At 32.9% G+C, this 25,592-nt stretch overlaps 1 protein-coding gene across 2 annotated transcripts; it reads right to left on the reverse strand.

Moving 5' to 3' along the window:
- Positions 1-1,007: 1,007 nt before the first annotated feature.
- Positions 1,008-24,889, reverse strand: LOC147080018 (spermine oxidase-like). 2 transcript variants are annotated; one of them, XM_085947584.1, is made up of 8 exons: positions 24,699-24,889; positions 22,774-22,944; positions 11,521-11,745; positions 9,226-9,445; positions 6,932-7,116; positions 6,016-6,390; positions 3,780-4,019; positions 1,008-1,284 (listed from the first exon to the last, which is right to left on the reverse strand). In XM_085947584.1, exons 1-8 carry the CDS (start codon positions 24,710-24,712, stop codon positions 1,263-1,265), a joined length of 1,452 nt encoding a protein of 483 aa, XP_085803710.1. In that variant the 5' UTR covers positions 24,713-24,889; the 3' UTR covers positions 1,008-1,262. The 2 variants fall into 2 exon arrangements, with proteins under 2 accessions (XP_085803710.1, XP_085803702.1); XM_085947576.1 differs by lacking the exon at positions 24,699-24,889 and adding an exon at positions 24,023-24,118.
- Positions 24,890-25,592: the final 703 nt, after the last annotated feature.

The raw sequence follows: 25,592 nt of genomic DNA on the forward strand, positions 1-25,592 counted from the left end.
TCTGAATGAATATTTTTTTATTGTTTTACATTTAAAAAAACAGGTGGTAAACGTTTAAAAATATAAATTATGGGCTTGTTTTTCAAAGATATGTAGTACTGTTTCTTTACCCAAAATTTGGATTAAAGTAGAACCTAACCACATATTATTGTGCTTTATTTAAATAACTATTTAAGCAGCCAAAATGATTGGAAAATAATCAGTTACATACCTACCATGATGGGTGGATCACATTTGATAATTGCATTTGGCAAGTTACATTAGTTCATGTAAAACACATATGTCCATCTTTGAAAGTAATATTGCTTTGAGAATTGCCTATGTCGAAGTCCTACACCCCCACGACTTGGCAAATAAGCTATTTAAAGAATCAGTCAACTACCTATGATTTAAAACTTAATATGCCATTGGAATAACTCTTTCCATAGGGTAATATAATTTGAGCTCACATTTTTGCAGATGTACTTCTCGAATTCCTTCTCCAAATACTCTCGTGACATAAAATTAACAAATTTATTTGCAAAACAATTCACATTTTTATAAAATGCCTGCTAGAGACTGACAAGTTTAACATGAGGCTCCCCGGCAACTATGCAGCGGAGCCTCACGTTAGACTTGTCGGTCTCTATCACATTGTCGACTTGTTTTATAAATTTACTGTCGAATTCGTAACCGTCATCTCGAACGAATCGTCCTTGACGTTCATCAGAGAGAATGCTCGATAGCAGATTATGCTTTTGGGCAAAGTTTTTCAGTGTACTGCTTTCACCATGTATCCTGTACATCCAATAAAACCTGAGTTGGACGGTGCGGAGCATATCCTTTCGCCGACCTGGTGCTGAGCTTCTAATATTATAACGTCCTCTATGTGAGCTAGAAAAAGTGTTCTAGCGGCGGCTATGCCTGCTAGACCAGCACCTATTATCAGTACCTTACAAGAATTCACATCAGTCTTATTGATAGCTTCTGTATCCAATGCCATAAGTTGACTAGAATAAACCAACAATAACGATTTCAAAATTTTATTTAAACAAAAATATAAAACAATAATATCTCTACAAATAAATATAAATTAGCAAATAAAACTTTAATACATATAAATTTCAATGCATTCTTAACAAATAAAATAAATTAGTAGGTATGTTCATATTACTCAAGGATGAATTTTGGCTTAAAAGGGCGTGAGAATTGATTTGTCATTTATCACGCAGGTGTGAATGGTTGCCAACTGTCGTGATGTGTGACATCCACGCATGCGTCAATTACAAATTAGAGCGAATATTCCTGTATTGAAAAAAATAAAAATCATTAGTTAATGTATTATAAAGTTAAATAATAAACTACATAAAGTTACTAACCGAATTCATTAAAAAAAACTTAAATTAACACTCCAAAGAATCACAAATGATAAAATTCATTTATGTAACATTGAAAGATGACAATTATAAAAGATGTGCAAAATTTCATCATTACAGTAGAGTTATCCGTAGTACCAATTATCCGACCTAAAGCTGTTAACCCTTTCCCGGCGACCGTATTCCAGTAGGATACAGCTAGTACGTAACACATGGGCGACCGTATAGCAGTCAGATACGCAAACCTTGACCTGTGGATAACGCAAGAAATATTTTTCATGCGGCATTGAGAATTTTATTAAAAAATAGCCCGATCCATCTGCCTACTTCCACCTATATAACTTTGTCAAAAATATGTTGTTTTAATTTCATAAACATCGATCTTTCGAACCCTCTCGATCTATTGAGATTCGCCGGTACGATTGCATCAGTTCAAATCTACGCGGTATTTTTTAGCGCCTGCGCACTAGGTATACAAAATATTTTCATTCGAGTTTGAGTGTGCGCCGAGTGATTTATCGTGTCAAGTTGAATATTCACCGCGATCTTTACAACACCATGTTTGCGGGAATAAAATACAACCAAAAAAACGAACCTGTGTCGTCAAAATATTTATAAATATGTACTTGAACTTGTGTTCTGGATTATGTCATTTATTTTTATTACTCATGGTCATGTCGTCATGTGTCACCCCAATTGTTTGAAAGTCATAAATCGAGCTCATTATTGAAAGTCGTAAATATGTCGTAAAGATACGTCCACACGGAATGAAAAAATATAATATATTATTATATTTTAGTTAGGACGATTGCGAGTTTTACCAATAAATTACAGGAAGGAATATATAAAACGTATAAATAAACGTAAGTATAAAAAAAAACACACGGGTATACAACATAATATAAAATGTAAATCATGGAATATTGACTTTTCAACTGTATTACATATTATCTTTGTATGCAATTTAATGTTTATGAAATTTTAAAACCTCACGCAATAAATGTTTTTATAGCACTTTTACAAGCACGCAGCAGATTTTACAAAATAAATATTGTTTTTTTTATAAAACATAAAACGACAATCACTAACATAACACAATGCTCAATAAAACTGAAAAGTTTAATCTAGTAAAAATCCAAATTACACTAAAAAAAGAACATAAGAAATTATTACAATATTTCAACCACTGTGGACTCAACTTTACGCGACCCATAAAACTTGTAATAATATGCGACACAATAAAAGCTATTATTTTCAATATTTTTAACGGCATTTTTAAGTGTTTCCAACATGACTAAAATAAAATTAGTGTCAGTGATTTATTTCTTTTCATAGGCGCACAATCTCAATGACGCGTTTTTACGTCACAAACATGGCTGCGTATTTTTTCGGTACAAGGGACTATGGACGATTTTATTCAAGCATTCACAGCTAAATTCAACAATCGATTCTATTTTTTAGTGTGGCACTTCGAACCTTATGTATCTAGGCATGATAACAGTAATACCAGCTATTTTTAATTGCCGTATTTATCATAATATAGCGAAGCATAGCATTTAGAAAAATGGTACCGCAGAGAGAGCCCCTTTCATATTGAAACTGACGCGGCGGCCGGGTTAAAAAAGATGGCATCTGAAGGTATATTGAGGACCTGTATACTCTTTATGGTGGTGAAAAGATCACATGGCATATGAAAATTTAGGGTCTATCGGTCACATGCATAGAATACCAGAGGAGTTACCAGCAAAGGGGGCTAGATACGCTTCCCCTAATATCAAAAGAAGACCTGGATGGACGACACTGAAATGGCTGGAATGTTCCAAGAGAGAATTTAAGAATGCTTGGCCAATGCAACTAGAAAGCGTTGGCACAGGATCATCAAGGAGGCCAAGACCCACTCGCCCAAGTGTAGTGAGATAAATGATGATGATGATTATTTATGTCATCGTGGCATGTCTATAAATTTTCCTGTCTATTTAAAATTAAACCTTAACAAACAATATTTCAAATTCCTCAATTCGGTGTCAAAACAGAATACATAATATTGTTAATAAGACTCTTTCTAGTGGGATCTGTTATTCGTTTCTTTGTGATTACTTCAATCACCGAGGGCTTAAGTATTATTAAGTAAAATCTATTTTTACTTACAAATAAATACGTAATGTATTTATTTGCAAGTACATACTTAGTTACAATAGCCTATTGATAAGTGAAGACTATTTTTTCCATAGAGCAAATCGATCATCTGACAATTGCAACTGATTTAGAATATCATTAATAGGGTACACTCAGTCAGTATTGCCAGGCCATTTATTATGAAGAGAAATAAGTGTTTTAGATCATTTATTATCTCTTCTTCTGACAAGTAGATATTCCATCTGTGCTTAAAAGGGACAATATTGCATAATAAAAGATAATATTCACCTCTTTGGTTTGAGAAGACTTTTCAGTCTCTCTGCTTCCCTATGGCCCGACTCAATAGCCCCATGCACAGTAGAGAAATATTCAACGGATGTCGCCTCCCCAGCAAAGCAAATTACAGGTGTGCCGGAATCATTCAACACAGGGGCCCCCAAATCTTTTTGATTAGCCCCAAGAGTTTCAGACCCCACACTTCTGAACGAATATGATCCTCTCACTAAATCGTTTGTATACCATTGAGATCTGGAATGAATAAAAAAAAACTTGATATCGTCGCAAGGAGATATGAAAACCACAGTTGCAAAACTCTCTAAAATAATGCATTTTTGTAATAATACACAATGCATATGTATTTTTTGAGAACTAAAGCTGCTGTAGTCTATGCCAGAATTTAGAAAAAAGCAAATTTGTAAGGATTAACTTAAAGACCTTTTTCAGTAGGCCAATTTACAGATTTTAAGTTGTTCACTCTTCCTATTACATAAAACTACCGTGTAATACTGAAGGCTCATAAGACTCCCTGTAAGTATAGTCTAGGAATTGCAATACTGGTATTCCAGTATTTTTCAATACCGAAATACCGGTTTTTTCAGTATTATATTAAAATAAAAAGGTTTGACGATTTATTATAATAATATGCTGTCCAGTGTATTGTTATTAATAAGATAGGGTTTTTACTAATTGGGTTTTTTACTGACACTTCAGCTATTCATAATTTGTTTATTGTACTTTTTGTTGTAATTTCTGACTAAATAGGTAGGTAATGGAGTTTTTACCTACTTTATTGTATTGTTTTACTATATAAGGTAGAGTTAAGGGTGTTCATTGTCAGTGTGTGTTTGCCTTTGGTGAGTGTACACGACGCCTGAAGATGCCGAAAGGCGAAACCCGGGTCGCAAAAAACGACTTAAATGGAATAGTACAGAGCTTGAATCCATTAGAACATAAATATTGACTGAATTCAACAGAGGTTAAATAATAATGAAACAAAATCCATCAAATACATTTATATAATTGTCGCGATGAATTATGATAATATTATTTCAAAATAGAAAACATCATGACAATTGTTCAATTATTCTATAATTATTGATGTAGAAGTGTTGAATTTAAGAAGATTTTCCTTCAGCCGGACTGGACTTATTTGCATTTAAATTGAAGGCTTTAGATAAAATTATCAATATATTGAAATTATTTGAAAAAATCACCATAATATTGTATTATGATCAATACATTTTTTTTAATGTTAACCTAATAAATGTAAGTAGGTAGGTTTTTGATATAAAATCCATTTAACCCATTGTGTCCGACTATCGGAAAAAATTGGTCATTCAATCCAAGTTTATTTTTGTATATAGAACAGTAAAATAACTTCCAATAATCAAATATCAATAACTCAAAATATATAACTTGAAATCAATTTATTTTTGGAACATATATAAAAAAAGGATGGCCTATTATAATTTCGAGTTTTAAAAATAATAAAATAAATGAAAATGGAAATAGGGAGGTTCAAAGAAATAAATAAAAACTATTGTTGATTTCTTTTCAAACTACCCATGTTTTCAAGTATTTTTTTAAATTATTATTTGGTTGAAAACTTCACTAATCATTGATTTGTAGAGTATAGGAAGCTGTTTTAAAACATATTAGATCAACAATTTAAGCAATAGTTGTCACATAGTTACAAAAAAATTCACAAATATATTCAGTACGAATTCAAGCAGCGACACTTTCTCATGGTGATGCATTTAAAAAATAAATATATTTATTTGGTAAGAAACTTCGCTAACCAAAGTTTCATTTGGTGCAGAAATCTTCTTCTTAAACTTATTTAATTCGTTATTTTTTTGATAGATGCCTATGGACGTCCCAAAAAATTAACGAAAAGGTGCCCTCTCTTGGTACCTACAAAAGACAAAAAAATGCTGCACAAGAAATTCTCGTGTTTGGTCGGCTATGGGTTACAGAGATTTTAATAGCTATATTTACAGAAAGTACTTCTGTTTTTTTTTTAATGTTTTAAGGAATACCGGTATTCAATAATAAATACTGAAAAACTAGTACTGACATTTCATTTAGTATTGCAATTCCTAGTATAGTCCAAACGCTTTGTTTCACAAACATATCCCAGAATTTATTTTCAGTGATCTTAAAAAAACACAGTTAATCCAAACTAACATATTGACATTGAATGAATTTCGTTATTCACAATTATAAAATTACATCTGATTCAAACCTTTTTACTTCTTTAGGAGGCGGAATGGAATACAGCTTTCCGAAGAACTGTTTAACCAGGCGACATATACCATCCTTCACCGTGTCAAGCGGCAGAGTCTCCACATATCGAGCAATAGGACCAGTGACCCAGAATGATAGAAGGCTCGGTTGGGCATCTACTACATTGAATCCAAACACTTCTGTTAACCATTTGTCTTCGCCATTAAATTTAGCTTTGTCCTGGTCGGTCCACAATAGCCCAATCCATCGGAAGTGTGATGGCCACCATGCCATTTCATAAAGGAAGAATATTTTATCAACTGACCCAAATTCAAGACCTTGGATTGACATCACCTTTGATTGTGGCAGCGGTTGAGAAAACAACTCGAGATATCTGAAAATGTGTCACAAATTAATAATAAATCATGAATACCGTATAACGTGCTATAAAATATTAATATTTTTCAACTATTTTACAAATACTGGTATTCAATTGGAAATATAGGAGAGGTATTTCCATATGGTATTGCATTCCCTAAATATAATGTACGTAATATAAAAACAATTGTATTTGGAAATAAAAATGTGGCAACTGAAGTGTTTAGAAGTGCAAGAAATGTTTGAAATTGAAAATTTCACAACAGTCATGTAGAATTTACAATTACATCTATATCTTTGAAGACAATTTACTGAACTTGGTTACCGGTGTATTTATATTTGTTCAATCATCAGCACCTCGATTGTTAAGTTTCATTAAAAAAATAAAATTCATGTATCAGCTAGGTATCTGCTCAGTGATAAACATACTATATTTTTAAACCTTTGTACTGTGGTCAGTATAGAAAAATATAGCAATACTGTACCTACTAAAATTTATTGATAATATTTTATTTCATTGTCATTAAATACAAAAACAAAATTAATTGATATAATACCTTGCTTTAAGAACCCCAAGGGATACCGTAACAATAACATGCTTTCCAGTATATAAACTGCCATCTTTGCATTTGACTTGGACTCTTGTATTACCCGTTGACCTATTGACAATGTTTATGTTGGTCACCTCTTTGTTAAATAAAATATCAATAGGCAATTCTTCGGCAGGATTTGGAATTTTTTTCTACAAGCAAGAAACATAAAATAATATATATCGCAATAAATAGTTTTTGAAGTTTTTAATGTTTATTAAATAGAGAATAATATCAAATTCAATGTGACTAAGCCTTAATATAATAGGAACAATAATTAAATGACATTTCGGATGAAATTATATTTTTCCAGCACGTATTGAAATTTGAAATTTTAATTAACCTCATCACTGCCAGCCAATTTTTACTACCTGGACACTCATAGGCCAGCTATTTTTGGAATAAAATAAATCCCTTAAAATATATGAAATAGGAACAGAATGATAAATATTTGTTAAAATTTACCAAATCAACATGTTTCTCGAGTTTATCGTGAATATTTTCACACTAAAATGATAAATATTGTTTAGAAAATATACACAAAGTTTATTCAGAAATTATGACGTTTACAAGAACCCGCGAGTTAACTCGTCCGTGGACTGACACGACATACATGCTTTGGCGGGTTAACTCGTCCGTGGTACTGATCAGGTTAGGTTAGTACGCGTCGGCTTTTACTAACTTTTAAACATATTCACAATGTAGTTAATATAATTTCTAATTATTATTTTATAGTAAGATGTATATGAATAAAATAATACTATTGTAGAACTGTCAAACTATCCACGATCATGACAGGAAGAATGAAAATATACCGCTAGCGAAATCATTCACAAGAAACTTTCACAATTCCAAGTTGGGTGGAATGAGGATATCATTTATCCTGGATACAATCATAAATTGGAACAAAGCTGCTGGAATGTTTTTATTTTATTAAATTTTTAAAGAATTATGATTCAAGCCCCTTCCCCCTGCTTTTTTTAAATTAAAAACCAACTTTTCTTGTGAAGTTTCAATATTTTATATTTTTTTATTACTACGTCCAGAGCAACTGTAGCGCTGTAGGGTGCAAGGCCCAATTGATCCAATTGCCCCAAGACCAGACTTGCTTGTGTATGTATATACCAGTGGCGAAGGGTGGAGGTAGGCTGTTAAGATTCACTATAAATATTACACACTAAACTTTGTCAGTCATACATATTTATTTTCATTGAAATAAAACTACAATTTACCTGATTAGTTTTTAAAATTCAATCAAACCCTGCGATAGACCAAGCCATAATTGTCAAAAAATACTCGTAGATCTATAAAATATCTAAAATTATGCAATTGAAACTTTGGATATTTCATAGATAGAATAATATTTTTTATTTATTATATTTTGGTTGAGGCAAGGCTTAATGAATTAAAAAAAAAAATGAAACAACAATATGTGTAATATGTACCTACAGTCGAACTTGGTTATTACGAGGAAGATAGGACCGACTGAATTTGCTCGTTATAAGCATTACTTGTTATATCTTTATATAACATTTTTCACGTCACGTTCTATATAAGCATAGAACATAAAAAATCTGAAAACCATCGTAAAAATCCCCGCATTGGCAAATGGCATTCATATACTACAAAAGAAGTTGTTTATTGTAATCAACGCTAGTAGGTACCTACTGACTTCACAAAGCATGAAATTGCATATGCGTGGATACTTTTTCAATATTGTCGGCGAAAACACCAATTAGGTACTTGGACACTTAACTAGTGTCATAAACGTGATCCGATCCCGGCGGCATCGGTCTACGGTCGGATTTTATTGCATAGGGTCGAAAGAAAATTTTTGTAGATATTTTTGCTCGGTATATCCAATAAGTAGCTCGTTATAAAAGTGAATAAATGTATGGAGAAAATCATAAATTAAAATGTCAATGAATGTTTCCTCGTTACATATGAGATCCCGCTATGTTCGTGATCGTAATAACCGAGTTCGACTGTATTCTTAACCCAATGACAACAAATAAATATGAATGAAAAAGTGTGCACAATTTATCGTATTGCCGAAAATATACCAAAACTATTATGGTTCGGTTAGGCAGGGTTTAATTGATTTTTAAAAACTAACCAACACCATCTGTAAATTGTAGTCTTAGTTCAATGAAAACAAATACGTATGACTAACAAAGTTTAATGTGCAATATTTATGGCAGATCTTAACAGCCTACCTCCACCCTTCGCTACTGGTATATGCAATGCATAGATATATTTACCATCAAAACATCTAGAATTGTTTTATATCCTCTTCCTTTCCAGTGTAGTAATAGATCCCCGGGGCAAGTCACATAATTTGACAAACCTTCGGAGGACGTATCGAACCATGTGTCCGATGCATCAAGTGTATTTTGAAATTTTTGGAACATCTCTATAGTTAGTTGGCCAATTGCTGGATCAATTACCGAATATTCAGGTGCCTTGAGAAATTTGTTAAACCTGAAAGTAATTAATGATAATATATTAAATAATGATGATATGAAAATACCTTTGCAATTATTTGTCTTCTATGCTCTGTCTTCCTCTTGGAGGTCTATAATAAAAATGTCAGTTTCATTCTTTCAAGCAAAAGCTCTAAGGTTTTCCATGGTACGGTGGCGAAGGGTGACTTTTCGAAAGAGGTAGGCTGTGGAGATCTGGGAAAAAGAGCATACTTGTCAGGTATACTTACGGGAAACAAGAAGATAATACGATATTACCACTAATTTATAGGTACAAACTAATGACAACGACACACTAATTCAATGAAAGTTCAAAAACTCACTCACATAAAATTGAGGGATGAGTTTAAATTACGTATTTTTCAAAATATTTATACACATCACAAATCATCAGATAAAATATCTTTTTATTTTTAAAGACAATCAATATTTATTAATATGCGATTAAGCACAATAGAAATTTTCTTTATAAAGTATCTAATTATTAATTATTTTGGACAAAGTGCAGTCATGACAACAATATTATGCGCAAAGGTTTAAGGCTCTGCGATAGTACCCTACCATATACAATACAATTTGATAGACTGATTAAGGTTACGTGACGTAAAATCAATACGAAAAAATATCACAATTCCTTGAGAAATACTCTGACATTTATTTGCGTGCTGTGGTATATTTTTTTTAATCTTTGCAGAGAATTTTGTAATCTTGTACAATACATTCCAACTTATTTTTATAAAATATAAAATAATCAAGTGATTATATAAATATGTCAATATGCGATTAATTTTTTTTTCCTTAAGAAGGTAGGCTTTAAATAATCGCGTAGTATGGAGTCTTTGCCACTGCCATGATACCATAAACCAATGTCACAAGTTCCCCAGTCAAGACATGTATGACGTTGCAATTACTATGTTCCTTCATAGGCCCAAAATCATCCAACTTCCAATCGCTTGATGGAGGTCATTATTCCATTATGGGTTAAAAAAAAATTATTTCATATACTATCCACGCCAGTAGCGAAGTGTGGATGTAGGCTGTTAAGATACGGCATAAATTTTTTTTTTTTTTTTTCGACCATGTCCGATCCTGATAGGATCATATGGGCCTCCACAGAGTGGAAGTTTGTATTGACAGATTTTGTTTTTTTATGAGAAATGGATGTCAGCCACTTGCTCAACCTATTAGGTCCATACTCTGACACACACAAATTGAAAAACAATATGTGTACTTGCCAGACCCAGGATTCGAACCTGGGACCCACGGCTTTATAGTCCAACGCTTATGCCGCGCGGCCACCGTGGGCGTAAATAGTGCATACTAAACTTTGTTAGTCACACTTATTTGTTTTTATTGAACTACAATTTACAGATGGTATTGGTGAGTTTTTAAAATTCAAATAAACCTTGCCTAAACCAAACCATAATAGTTTTGGTATATTTTGGGCGATATGACAAAATTGTGCACACTTTTTTATTCATACTTATTTGTTTTCGTTGGATTAAGAATACATATTATTACACATAATTCGTTAAGCCCTGCCTAACCAAACTATAATAAATAAGAAATATTATTCTATATATAAAATATCCAAAGTTATGTATGATTTAATTGCATAATTTTGATATTTTATAGATAGATGAGTATTTTTTGATTATTATCTATTATGGCTTGGTGTTGTAGGTTTAATTGAATTTTAAAAACTAACCAACAGCATCTGTAAATTGTAGTCTTACTTCAATGAAAACAAATACACATGACTGAGAAAGTTCAGTGTGCGCTATTGAAGGCAGATCTTAACAGCCTACCTCCATCCTTCGCCACTGGTACACAAAGTAAGATCATATGAGAGTGTTCAATTTATATGCCATACACAAATGCTAATGAGAATACATAACATTGTACAATCAGTAGTCACCTAGTTCAGTAGAAATATTATGACAGTAAAGAATTAGGAACTGAGAAAAATGGAAAAAGCTAGGGAGGTATTCATCTAGCAGGGGAACGACCCCGGTTGATAATGAATAATTTTCTTTTGCTTAGATGGATTTAAAATAAAGATAAAATACATACAATTCCATATAATGCACTCCCAGTGGTGCTTTACTATTCTTCATGACCTCGTCAACTTCATTGATTACCTCAATGTGTAATTCTTGGATTTTATCATTAACCTCCTTCGATAAAACATATCCATTTGAGTGTATCATGGTAAAGCTGAGAGCAGCGTCACGATGCTCGAGCAGATCCAAGTCTTTTGCCATCGAATATACAATATTGCCTTCTTCCCCATGACACCTAAATTAAATAATAGCACAATTAAACACCAACATACAAATATTTCTTGGTGGGTAATCTCATCAGGCCATTGGTTATCAAATAATGATTCTACATGATATCTTCAAAACAAAAGCAATCGTGCAATAATTTGAGTTGAAATTGGTGTAAATAAAATAAAATTTTACATGTGTAATATATGCTAGTATGGCCCTTGAAAATTCTTTGCTGTCATTTCATTGAAATAATAATAACAGGTATAATATTCTTTACGTTTTCAAATAAATCAACGTAAACATAAATAAGTACATAAAAAAGTTTACGCTTTAGTAAATTACTAATAAAATAATTACAAGATAAAAAGAACTTTTTATAATACCTATACAATGATTTCAAATTTTCTGTTGAATTATTATGCTCAATATGCTCAAACTTGTACTTGATATGAAGTAAATAAAAAACAAACAAACAAACAAACAAATATAGAATACTGAAATGTCACTTTGACATTTCATTTCGATTTCCATAGTAACGCACGTATATATTAATAATTTAGTTGCTAGCAACCAATAATAGTCTTTTACTTTTTACGGATTTTTCTGAAATAACTTTCCATACAAAACAGAATTAACTGAAAATGAACTCAATTCTGGTTAAAGATGGCTAAAAGTATTAAAAGAAAGCATTGGCATCGTGTTCTGATATATTCTAAAAGTTTCAAATGTCTAGCTGGTCGGGAAGTTAGTTAAAAATCGATTGCAATATTTGTACTGGACAAACAACCACCAAACAAGAATACGAGCTAATAAAAACGTTGTAAAATGACTAGATTATCAGTGGTGGCAAGTGGTTCCTAAAATTGCTTTCAGTGAGTGTGCACAAAAACGTATTTACCTTATTTAAATAGACAATCTATTTTGCGTTGTTTCTGCTTAGCAAATACCTCTACAACTTTCTGAAAAATGTAAAAACATCTTTCAATTTCCATAGATATCTTTGGAATCATACAAATTATCTTTAAAAATTGACTATGCTGTGTAAATGATCACACTATGTATTAAGGGCGGACGTGCTCAGCGTTGGTCAAAATGGAGCTTTTATTGTATATTCAAAGTATGATCCTGGACATTGCTTAAACGTTGTAGATAATCTCTATATATATAAAAATCTCGTGTCAGGATGTTTGTGGTTGAACTCCTCCGAAATGGCTCAACCGATTTTTATGAATTTTTTTATGTATATTTGTTAGGTATGAGAATAGGTCAACAAGTATATTTCATACCGCTAGGTGATTAGGGTATCTCTATCCAGAAAATTTTTCTTTGATTTTTTTGACAATTTTTTTTTTGTATTTTTTTTATTATTTGGCATAAAAAAATACATATAACCCCAAACTTTAATTCTCCTACCCCCACCCTCCCATTTTTAAATCGCGATTTTATTATTTTTGTATGAACAAATTTAACCGTCGTTCGTATTTCAAACAGAACGAAATTATTTATGTTGTTGAATGACAGATGGCGCTACGTCCGAGAAAAATTCGAGAGAAGCGTCGCGTCATTTTGACATTTCATTCGGCATATCACAACGCAGTGCGTGCAAAATTTTGTACGATTTATTTTAATTTATCTATTTTTATGTGCGTGTATTACAGTGCACAATGCCAGCAAGACGCAAAGGGGGCCATTTGGGCCGTCGAACGAATAAAGCAACAAATATGCGAAATAGTAGAGCAGAAAGAACAGACGAACAAATCCAACAAGATAACAAAAATGTGCGTGTAAGCATGTCGCAATTGCGTGCATCTCAATCACAAGAGGCACGAGCTGAACGAAATCAACAACGACAATTGGAACGGAGCCAAGCGCGCCGGTTCGTAGTTAACACACGCAGAGCAAATGACCGACAACGCCAACAAGTACATCGAACATTTACATCCGCTTCGTTCCTTCGTCTCGCATTCGAGTACGAGCCAGATATTGAATATTCCGCTCATCCGAAAGTGCTGATTGGTGCTATGGACAAAGAATGTCCCCATTGTCATGCGCTCAAATTCAAACATGAGTCAGCCGGGATGTGTTGCGCATCAGGAAAAGTGCAACTACCAGAAATTGAGATACCACCAGAACCATTGAACGGCTTGCTCATCGGCACGGTTCCAGATTCAAACCTGTTCCTGAAGTCCATTCGCACATTCAATTCATGCTTTCAAATGACTTCGTCTGGAGCAACAGAAATAGTTCACAATACTGCGGCAAATGGTCAACAATTCCATTCTACGTTCAAAATCAAAGGCCAAGTATACCACAAAGTAGGCTCATTGCTGCCAATGCCAAACGAACCACATACATTTTTACAAATCTACTTCATGGGCGCGGCGCGGCGGTGAGAATTTCTTCAAAGCACACATGCACGAATTGCCAAGTGACAATCACGCTATTGTCATCAATCCTGATAAAACACCAGCTGGAGAGCACGTGCGTCGTTTCAATGCGCCTGTTATTGACGACATTGCTGGAATCATGGTTGGCGACCGCACATCGACGCGAGAAATCGTGATTCGAAGAAGAAACAATAATCTGGAGTTCATCGCTGACACACACCATTCATACGACGCTCTCCAATATCCGCTAATTTTCTGGAAGGGACAAGACGGATATTGCATAAACATTAAACAACGAGATCCTGTCACAGGTAATTCATTCATTATGAACATCATTACTCATTTTGAATTGAGAAAATGAAAAGTTGGTGTTTTTTTTGTTTTTATCGGCGGTCATCGTCTACAGCGCTCCATTCCTCTTTCTGTCATAGATCCCATCCTCACACACTTACGATACATTCGTTATTTTTTATTTAACAACCAAAATATTCACTAGAAATAATTTATATCGCAGAACAACGTTTGCCGTGTCAGCTAGTCTATTTATATAATTTTGAAGCCTTATTATCCTTTATATTTATTTTAAACATTTGATGACTGCATAAAGTATTTTTATTACATAAAATAGTATTCTTTTAAACCTCTCGCTCTAATGTTTTAGAATATACTCATATTTCAGTACATACATGTGCAGTGGTGTTAAGATTTTTTACATTTATTAATTTTTAAACGCATTTATAAAACCATTAGTATACAACATTCAAAGGGATGCGGAAAGGCTGGGGATAGTCAACTGGGAAGAGAGAGCGCTGGACAGAGATTCCTGGAGAAACGTTGTGCAGTCGGCCATGGACCTGAACGGCCCCTAGCGCCAGTTTAATAATAATTAGTATAATTTATGTCGACATTATTATAGTTAAATATTTACGATAAAAATTTATATTGATAATATCTGTGATCCCAAATTTGACAAGAATTAGGCATTTTATTATTCAAAAAATGGGCAAGATTAACACATTTGAAGATAATTCTTAAGATACTAATTATAAGCTATGTTTTTGACCATTCAAGTGTGATAAACATCCTACGAATAATGATTGCTTTATAATAATTATTGACCTAAGAATAAGGTAGTGTTTTTTTGAAATACGCCATTTCTTTTGGCATTCCCCAGTGGTTAAACTACAACATACGGCCGTAGCCATAAATTGACAAACTAAAACTGAAGTAGGGAGTAAGAACATGTTAACGCTCGTGTTTGAACATGTACCGTTTAAAAAAAAACAAAAATAAATTTCGGTTAGGTTAGAATATTATTATCGAATCCCCATAAACCAATATTGTTGTACATAATTTCAATACTATTATTATTGCAATTAACTATATTTGCATATCTATTCTATACACACGGCGGCTATTGAGGGTGGCTTATCATATGTAAATATTGAGGTTAATTCATTGTTACAATAAGTTTAACCTCTGAACTGTTTTAACGGCACCTCTCATGGCTGTGTTATCTTTTAGAGCAAGATAAATAGTTTTGACAGTTTAAACTGGTAACTTATTGTAACAATTATAACACCTCAATACATAAATGAGGCCATAAAGAAAATGTGCCAAAGCATGTGGATAGATTTTCACCACAGGGCATCCCTAGAAAGGGAGAAATGGAATAAGTCCATTTTCCATCCATACGTTTGGTGCCCTGGTTTATAGAGTCTCCTTTCAAGAGAAATGAGCTTAAGCTGATACTGAGGCTAAGAACAGGTCCCACAATGGGTAAAAGATTTGATGTCCTCATGGAAGAGGCGATTCGCAGCTCTGCGATGAATGTGATGTTTTGGAGGACATTCTACATATAGTAGTACAATGCCCAAAATATGAACGACACAGAGTACAGTTGCAAATTGCGGATATCTTCGAATTGAAAGATGCCCTGGCGGTGAGTAAGACGGAAGAGCTTGGTAAAATTGTAAAGTTCTTTAACAGAATTGGAGTAAGGACCTGATCGGCGGATCCTCATCGAGATGAGAAGAGGCGATATGACAGCAAGTCATAGTCAAAGCCTCCGTAAAATAAAAAAAATAAAAATTTGATAAACTACCCTCAATAGCCATCGATAGCCGCTAATAGCAGCCTTGTGTATAGAATAGACGCACAAATACGAAACTTAGGAATCTAATATGTGACGCTAAAAAACAAACGTGGTCATCTCCATCACATGTGAAACTGAGTAAATCAACTTTTTTGTTTTTGTGGTTAATTTGAACCCGTGAGTTAATAATTTCCTAATTTATGATTATATTTTATTTAAAGAATACGATTTAAACAATGCTCAATAATCGCGGATCCTTAATAAACAAGATATTTACGATTTTATGTTGGAGATGGCTATGTTTGTTTTGTATCATCTGGATTTGACATAAATACTATTGGAGATAGACAGTTTTGTTTTGTATTCGATCGGTTTGTTTTGTATTCTTACAAACAGGGTTGTGTTAAAATGGGTGCCGGACGAAATCCCGAATGTCAAAATCCCGAATGGCCGAAATCCCAAATGGCCGAAATCCCGAAAAATAAAAATATATAAACAGTATTAATTTTCAACCAGCGGTTCCCCAATAGGCGGCGCTTTTTCTCGATTGTATAATTAATCTAGATAATTAAAATAGTAGTATTAAAAACTATTATTAATTATGGAATGAAGCAACAAAATAATTTTCAACCAGCGGCACCCCAAAAGGGGGCGCTTTTTCTCGATTGTATAATTTAACTAGATAATTAAAATAGTAGTATTAAAAACTATTATTAATTATAGAATGAAGCAAAAAAATAATTTTCAACCAGCGGTACCCTAATAGGCGGCGCTTTATCTAGAGTGTGTAATTTAACAAGATAATTAAAATAGTTATAATAAAAACTATTAATATTTATGGAATCAAGCAACAAAATAATTTTCAACCAGTGGCACCCCAAAAGGCGGCGCTTTTTCTCGATTGTATAATTTAACTAGATAATGAAAATAGTAGTATTAAAAACTATTGTTAATTATAGAATGAAGCAAAAAATATTTTTTAACCAGTAGTACCCCAATAAGCGGCGCTTTTTCTAGAGTGTGTAATTTAACAAGATAATTAAAATAGTTATATAATAACTATTAATAATTATGGAATGAAGCAAAAAAATAATTTTCAACCAGCGGTACCCCAATAGGCGGCTCTTTTTCTAGAGTGTGTAATTTAACAAGATATTTAAAATAGTTATATAAAAACTATTATTAATTATGGAATGAAGCAATAAAATAATTTTCATTCCATAATTAATAATAGTTTTTATATAACTATTTTAATTATCTAGTTAAATTATACAATCGAGAAAAAGCGCCGCCTTTTGGGGTGCCGCTGGTTGAAAATTATTTTCTGGCTTCATTCCATAATTAATAATAGTTTTTATATAACCATTTTAATTATCTTGTTAAATTATGCAATCGAGGAAAAGCGCCGCGTATTGGGGTGCCGCTGGTTGAAAATTATTTTGTTGCTTCATTCCATAATAAATAATAGTTTTTAAATAACTATTTTAATTATCTTGTTAAATTACTTACTCAAGAAAATGCGCCGCCTATTGGGGTACCGCTGGTTGAAAATTATTTTGTTGCATCATTCCATAATTAATAATAGTTTTTTATATAACTATTCTAATTATCTTGTTAAATTACACACTCTAGAAAAAGCGCCGCCTATTGGGGTACCGCTGGTTGAAAATTATTTTGTTGCATCATTCCATAATCAATAATAGTTTTTTATATAACTATTCCAATTATCTTGTTAAATTACACACTCTAGAAAAAGCGCCGCCTATTGGGGTGCCGCTGGTTGAAAACTATTACTGTTTATATTTTTTTATTTTTCGGGATTTCGGCCTTTGGGCTTCCGGCCATTCGGGATTTCGGCTTTCGGGATTTCGGCATTCGGGATTTCGGCCCTTCGGGATTTCGACCGGCACCCGAAAAAAACAACATTATAAATGTATAACTTATTTCATATTTACAACTAACACTTCATAATTTGAAAATTATAATTGGGTTTATGAATTTATTTTGAGTTTTATGATATTAGAATTAAAGGTAACTAAACAAACATAACAATATTTTTGAATAAAAATATATAAAAAAAATAAAGATGACTGAACCAGTTTACACGATATTATGCAGCTTTAAAACTGAACATAAAATATGAACAGCCAAGGCACAGCCCTGAGGTTCTAAAATGCTAACTGTCGTAAAACGTTTGAAAATCAAAATTTACTTACCGTTTTTCAGTCTTCTTTGAACGTTTAATGGTATAATTTGATCTGGTTAACTTTCGTGCATTATCTGGAGACACTATTTCAAACTTTATTTGGATTATTTTCCATTCTTTGACAATTATTTCGCTTAAAAACTTGAAGAGCACATCGTATACACAGAGAAAACTTTTTGCTGATGGGAGTCATCTTGATAAAATGCCACGACATGATTGGCCATTTTGAAAAAGTGCTACGTCGTTATTGGCCAAGACGAATGTGACCACGTTTGATATAAAAAATCAATGGATATGACTAAGTTTGAAAAAAATCACATCTTTTATTTGAATTTTTGAAGCAGAAATTGAGGAGATAGCCATGTCTTAACTAAATAATATTATATAAAACAACACAAGCAATCATACCAACCAAAAATCTCAAAAAAGTCATTGACTGGAGATGGCCACGTTTGTTTTTTAACGTCACATATATAATATATGTTACACTGAATGTGTGAAATTGCGTATTACATGAAATCGGAAAAATTTTGACTAATTCATGAAAAATGCAAGCCTGTTGCCTTATTTATGAATTAGGCAAAATATCTGCCGAGTCCATGAATTGGGCAGGGTATGGAATTCTTAAACTGTCAACATGACAGTAGAAAAAGTAAATTTAATACGGATGGTTTTATTAGTCATAATTATTGGACATAATATAATACTATTATTATTAGATTAGGTTAGGTTTTGTAATTCTGAATTCAACTGAATGTCCATTTTGAGGTTAGCTAACAACTGTCAACAAACTATCAAATCATACTATCACAAATAAACAATCGACCATTGCCTGATACCCAAGCACGAATCAAATCGTGAAAATAACTTTTAATAAAATTCTTGTTATCTATGAGCATGTTCATAAATTACTAGCAATAACACAATAGAACTATGCAATGTTTTTGTATCAATCACGTGCAATCATAAATGAATAATTTATTATTGTTTGAATCATAAATATTTTATGGCACATAAAACACAATAACTGAATATATGACCGATCTGTAGGTTTACAATATATATACTGATTTAAATATATTATTTCCTTTTTGAATTTTGCAAAGTATTTGACTGCACTAGAGTTTTCAAGTTTCAAGAGTCAAGAGAGAGCTCACTATCCGAATGGGAATGGCTGGAACAACATTCTACTCGATGCAGAGTGTCTGACACTCGCGATTGTACTCGGTCAAAACCAAATGCCACCTATTTGACGCTTGCATTTTGATGGTGCTGCTTTACGGTAACAAATCATGGCACCTTACGAAAGCTCAGGGCAACCGTATACCAAGCTTGATTATTGAGATTCGAAAACAGATGTTTGCGATGGATACTGGGTGTGCGGTGGTATGACTTTACGAGCAACGAGGAGATAAAAGAACGCACCAAGCAGCCTCTCATCAGGCTGTAAGTGAAGAGGCGACGTTGGACTTGGCTCGGCCATGTGATGCGGATGCCAGAAAAATACCTCAACCTGGCTTGCCTGTTCTTCAAGCCAACCAGATTCCAGCATCCTGGAAGGCCGCTAAATACTATCTATAGAGTGTATACGGCGGAGCTACGGGATGCTGGTTTGACCTGGAATGAAGCAAGAAGACTGGCGAGCAACAGGGATTCTTGGAGGTGCCTCGTGGTGTCCATATGCTCCATCTAAGGGGTGGATATGGCCAAGAAGAGTTTTCCATTAAGCACCATTTCACGGAGTGTGTAGGTATATTTGATCTTGGGCGTCCTAAGCTGGAGGGAAGCGGCCAGCGGGAAGACCTAGGTGGAGGCAGATGCTTGAAGAGGACTAAACCCACATTAGGTTTTGGCCTGAAGAAGTGCATTTAATAAGACAAAAATTTTAAATTAATTTTCACTTTAGGAAAAGTATCATTCCACGTATAATTAATAACAGCATTATTTGTATTCATAAATTTCACATTGATGTATGAAAAAATATTCATAAATAATTACAAGATAAAAAGAACTTTTTATATAGGTACCATGTTTTTAAATTTTCTGTTGAATCATATAAACTTGACAATTCTATGTATTAATAAAAACTTTTAATTGTACTTGATAGAAATACTGAATAAATATAGGATACTGAAATGTCATTTTGACATTTCATATTGATTTCCATAGTAACGCACGTATATATTAATAATTGAGTTGCTAGGACCACCCCCCTTAGCAACCAATAATAGTGGATTAGATTACGGATTTCTTCTGAAATAACTTTTCATACAAACAGAATTAACTGAAAATGAATTACATTCTACTTAAAGATGGCTAAAAGTATTAAAAAAATTCATTGGCATCGTGTTCTGATATATTCTAAAAGTTTCAAATGTCTAGCTAGTCGGGAAGTTAGTTAAAAATCTATTGCAAGATTTGTACCGGATAAACAACCACCGGACAAATAAGAATACGACCTAATAAAAACGTTGTAAAAAATCGGTGTGTGTACTTATGTACGCGCGTTAGAAGTTATACTTCTTTGGCGTAACAAAACAAAAACAAACTTGTGATAATCTAGATTCTTCGACTGGCTCTTAATTATCTTGTTATATTACACACTCAAGAAAAAGGACCGCTTATTGGAACGCCATTGGTTTATTTATATACACTTTAACTTATATTACTAAATTATATAATTATTTATCGTTGTTTTTATTTTTAAAGTAACAACTGCCACTATGACGTTTAATAGTTTGTTTACATAAGGAATTGCAAATGGCCGACAATAATAAATTCGCTGCCTTGGCAATGGAACAATTCTAAACTATAATATTATACTGTATAATAAATTCGCTGCCTAGGCAACGGAACAATTCTAAACTATAATATTATACTGTATAATCGTCACGATTTCGAGTATCATACTGTGGCGTAATGGTAGTGCATTCGGCTGATAACCGAACAATCGGTGGTTCGAATCCAATCGAGTGCGATTATTTTTGTGTGAAAAAATTAATTATGTGTTACATGTCACACGCCAAAAATACACTCTGATCTGATTTTCCAAACACGCCTAAAGAAGTATAACTTCAAAAAAACAAATTGGTGTACTTAATCAGGAGAATGACAAACAAAACAAAGATTTAATAACTCAGATTTGAGTCGAAACTTGTCTAAATATGATGACTGTAATATGTAATGAGGTGTAAAGAATGCTATGACGTAAAATAGTAAATCTATAATATCCCATACAAGAAATAAGATATGAGTTTGCGATACATATTTACTTTGAAGGTATATCATTGTAGCAATTCATTACACAGCAATAAAGATAAGAAATTTAAAGACTGCTTATATCAACTGTGTACATATAGGCCATATTATGACAAAGATTTACAGATTATGGAATAATTACAAAAAAATTCATTACATTTTACCGCATGGTGATTGTGTGAATTTGACAGCCAATCCTTGAAAAAAGACTGTTGATACACGTCCACACTGCAGATCACTGCCGTTGTCATGGAGAGGAAATAGTGATTAACCCAGTGATTTTCAACCTTTTATTTGGTTATTGAGATCTCAGGGACCCTTACCTGAATGACACATTATGATCCAGAGGGGTAAAATACAAAAGATACACGCAGGTATATCAGTAATCAGTGACATACCTGTATAAAGTGACATCAATAAACCGACTCCAATTTACGGCTCCTTACTATTATTGGTAGGTAGCCTCAAAATGTTCACGCATTAGCAGAATACGGCAATAATGAATGACCCTTATTAAAACGTAGGTAAGGTTCATTTTTCTAAGCATGTATATTTTGAATCTCGAGTCTGGCAAATTCACAAGTTGTTTTTCAATTTGTGTTTGGACCCAGAGTATGGACTTAATATGTTGAGCAAGTGGTTAACATACATTTCTCGTTAAAAAATCATTAACACAACCTCCACTCTGTCGAGGCTCATATTATGATTCTTATACAATCGAACATGATGATCTAATATAAAATCACTAGGTAATTTTTAAGACAGCCAAAAGAAAAGTTTTGGACAACTTTGTATGGAAATTACTGTTTCTGTGTGGAATTTAGTAATTTAGAGGGTTAATCTAGTCTTTTTACTCATTTACTCATACATAATAAATATAAACCGTTGTTAATTTGCCATATTTAACTAATTTTTCAATTGAAGACTTCTCTTCCTTTCGGGAACAAATTATTTTAATATCCTAAAACATACTCTTTGAAGAAAAAAACTAGTGGATTGAAATATGGCTGAGCTAAAAAAACTAACAGATATTCTGTGATTTTATTTTAGCAGTTTTTTTTGAAAGGCCACTGAAGCTGGAGGACAAAAAGCCTTAACATATCTTACCATTGGCCACCTAAATCGATGATATTGTCGCCAAATTCCACACTGTGGATTCTCCCACCGATCCGGTTCGATCCTTCAAGCCCCAAAACCGAGACACCATCTTGAAAAAGTCGGGTGATTGCCGCGATGCCTGATGCTCCGCAGCCCACAACCAACACGTCGTACACTTTACTATGAATAAAACAAAACTACCATAAGAAGATATTTTTTACACAACCTTTTTCTAGTCATTGCTGGATAAAAATGTTACAAACCTTATATGTATTGAAAAACCATTCAAATATGAAGAAGAAATAACAAGATATGTTGAAAAATAATTGGAGAAAATGTTTGTGTACCAGATAAGCTGTCGTAGATGTCCTGAAAAACCTTGGCCAAACCTCACAAACGGTAAAAAATCGTGTGAGTGGACACAAGAGGGCATATCGACTAAAATACTACACAATCAGTAATTGGCGAACACTCTATAGACACATGATCAAAATTCATAGGAACCCTGATTGTAATAGGGATGATGGGTTACATCTAACGTCATGGCTTCTGGCACAGTACACTATCACCCTTTTTTACTATCAGCAAGATCTGCTTTTAGTTAAACAGATATCAGACAGCAATTTTTTAACATAAAAAATATATATATATTCTTTATAACAAAACTACATATGCCAAGAGGCCCAATGACAGTAGTGTAGTGAAACAATAGTGTATTATTTAGTAATAGAAACGAAACAATTACAAACACCCAGGCTTTGAAAAAATCACATAAATATATTGTGACCTCACCGGGTCGAGCCCGGAGCTCCCGGATGAGAGGCCAGCGCCTTACGCACTGCACTACGAGAGCTGTCTTTTGACACAATTAGAGTGGCGTTCACGTTCATACGCCTCACTATACACTTCAATAAGAATAGCCTCTGCAACGAGCCCGGAATGTTGACAAAAGAAAGAGGAAGAACACGCGGTGACAACCCAAAAACCTATTACCTACAATATTTCTTAAAATTTGAAAATCATGTCAACGAATTGTGGATTATTTAATTTATAGTGATAAATGGTAAGCCACATCATTCCTGTTATTAAAAAAATTATAACAGTGGTTAATTCTAATGTAGAAACATGAAAATTGTATTTCAAATAAATTTTTCAGTTTCCTGTTTAGAATAACTTTATTGTATCACACAACAAATACGTCATCAAAACAATAAATCATACAATACTATTGTCACTCAATTCATAATAATTAATTTACCTGTCACTAGCCATCATAAATAATCAGGAGTACGCACCCAAAAATATGTTGTAAGATGATACTGAATGACTGATGGATACATCAGTAATGATAATTGGACGCAGTTGGTATCAGATTTTATAGATAAGTAGGTAGGTATACGATGTCTTTGCATTTATCTTATACTTAATTACAAGTAGTAAGGTAAGTAGGTATTTTATCTCTAAATATTATTTTCGCTTATCTAACACAACACATTGTGCGGTATTTATTTTATATATAAATACTGAAATTTGCATGTTTATCCGTTCTGTTACCAAACTAGATTATTGTGTATGCAATGCATTGTACATTTATAAAATATATTTGTCAAAATAATATGTGTATTGTCAGTATTTATAGGCTATGTCTAAAAAGTTATATGGTATACCTACAAATAAATTAGCTGGTGGTCAATTAGTAACAGATTGGCTATTCACTTTGTTATTATATTACCTATATTATAATATTATAGTAAACGATGGACGAAAATTATTTGTAGGTACAAACACAAGCTTTGTATCATTTTCCCACTCCTGCCTAGCATCAACTGTCAAACACAAATAAGTAAGTACCTATAAATGTACTTAAATCAATTTGTTTCTAAATGTAGGTACATATTTAAATAATAATTGAATAATCAATGAAAATGGCTTACCTAGAATTATTCATGTCATGAATTACAATTGATTCTGATATAATCTGTGTTTATGATCATACTTCAGGTATGTTGGGTATGTTTCAGCACGTTTCCAACCATTTTCGAGCCGATTGACAACTTTTTGACGGATTGCGCAAGCGCAGTGTAAACCAGAAACAGTTTGAGATTTGACGTTTGTTTCAGTAAGTGTTGCCAACAATTGTTAACAAAAACAAGCTATTTGGCAGGAAAAACGCTAGATTTTGTGAAAATAAAATTACAGTACCTTTGTTTGCATAAGTATAGAAAAAAATGCAAAAATTGAAAAACAATAGATACTGAAACGTGTCAAAATCACATCACATTTTCCCTGAAACTCATTACAATAAATGCCTAAATCCCCCCCCACATCAATAATCCTTAATCGACAGAGCTCAGAAGAAAATATCTCGTACCTACCTACATTATTATGACGTACCTAATAATATTTTGTAACTTTATGGATAGAGTAATGCTGAATAAAATTAGTGCTGCCACTAGAATGAAATAAATATTAATTTGTCTCTAAGCAGTAACACCTTATCTGAAATGTCAATTTGACGTTTGATATATCAATAATCAATAGAAAATCCATTGTATCGAAAACCAAACGTCTTACTAATTAATAAATTAAGCTGATATAAATCGGATCATTTATTGCTTGATTAACATAGAATCCGTTACAAGGTGAGAATTTATGGACGGGTCATGTAGGTATGTTATTGGAATTACATCGATTTTGTCGTTAGTATAGGTACCTATTAAATTGACGTTTGAATTAGAGGGTATAAGTTAGAAGAAAATGCGGTAAAATATTAAAAACAATCCAAAACGTGACAAAACCTACTTATTTTGGGTTAGGATTTGGTTTGG

Source organism: Rhyacophila brunnea, unplaced genomic scaffold (genome assembly GCF_057557595.1).
Source record: "Rhyacophila brunnea isolate RB1 unplaced genomic scaffold, BYU_Rbru_1.0 scaffold_1, whole genome shotgun sequence".
Classification (NCBI taxonomy): domain Eukaryota; kingdom Metazoa; phylum Arthropoda; class Insecta; order Trichoptera; family Rhyacophilidae; genus Rhyacophila; species Rhyacophila brunnea.

Bases quoted from the DNA above. Each gene is read 5' to 3' on its own strand.
- LOC147080018 (XM_085947576.1), bottom strand. The intron at 9,446-11,520 runs GTATGTATTTTA...AATTACTTTCAG, and splicing joins GGAGTGCATTATATGGAATT to GTTTAACAAATTTCTCAAGG. The intron at 1,285-3,779 runs GTGAATATTATC...TTTTCAATACAG, and splicing joins AGTCTTCTCAAACCAAAGAG to GAATATTCGCTCTAATTTGT.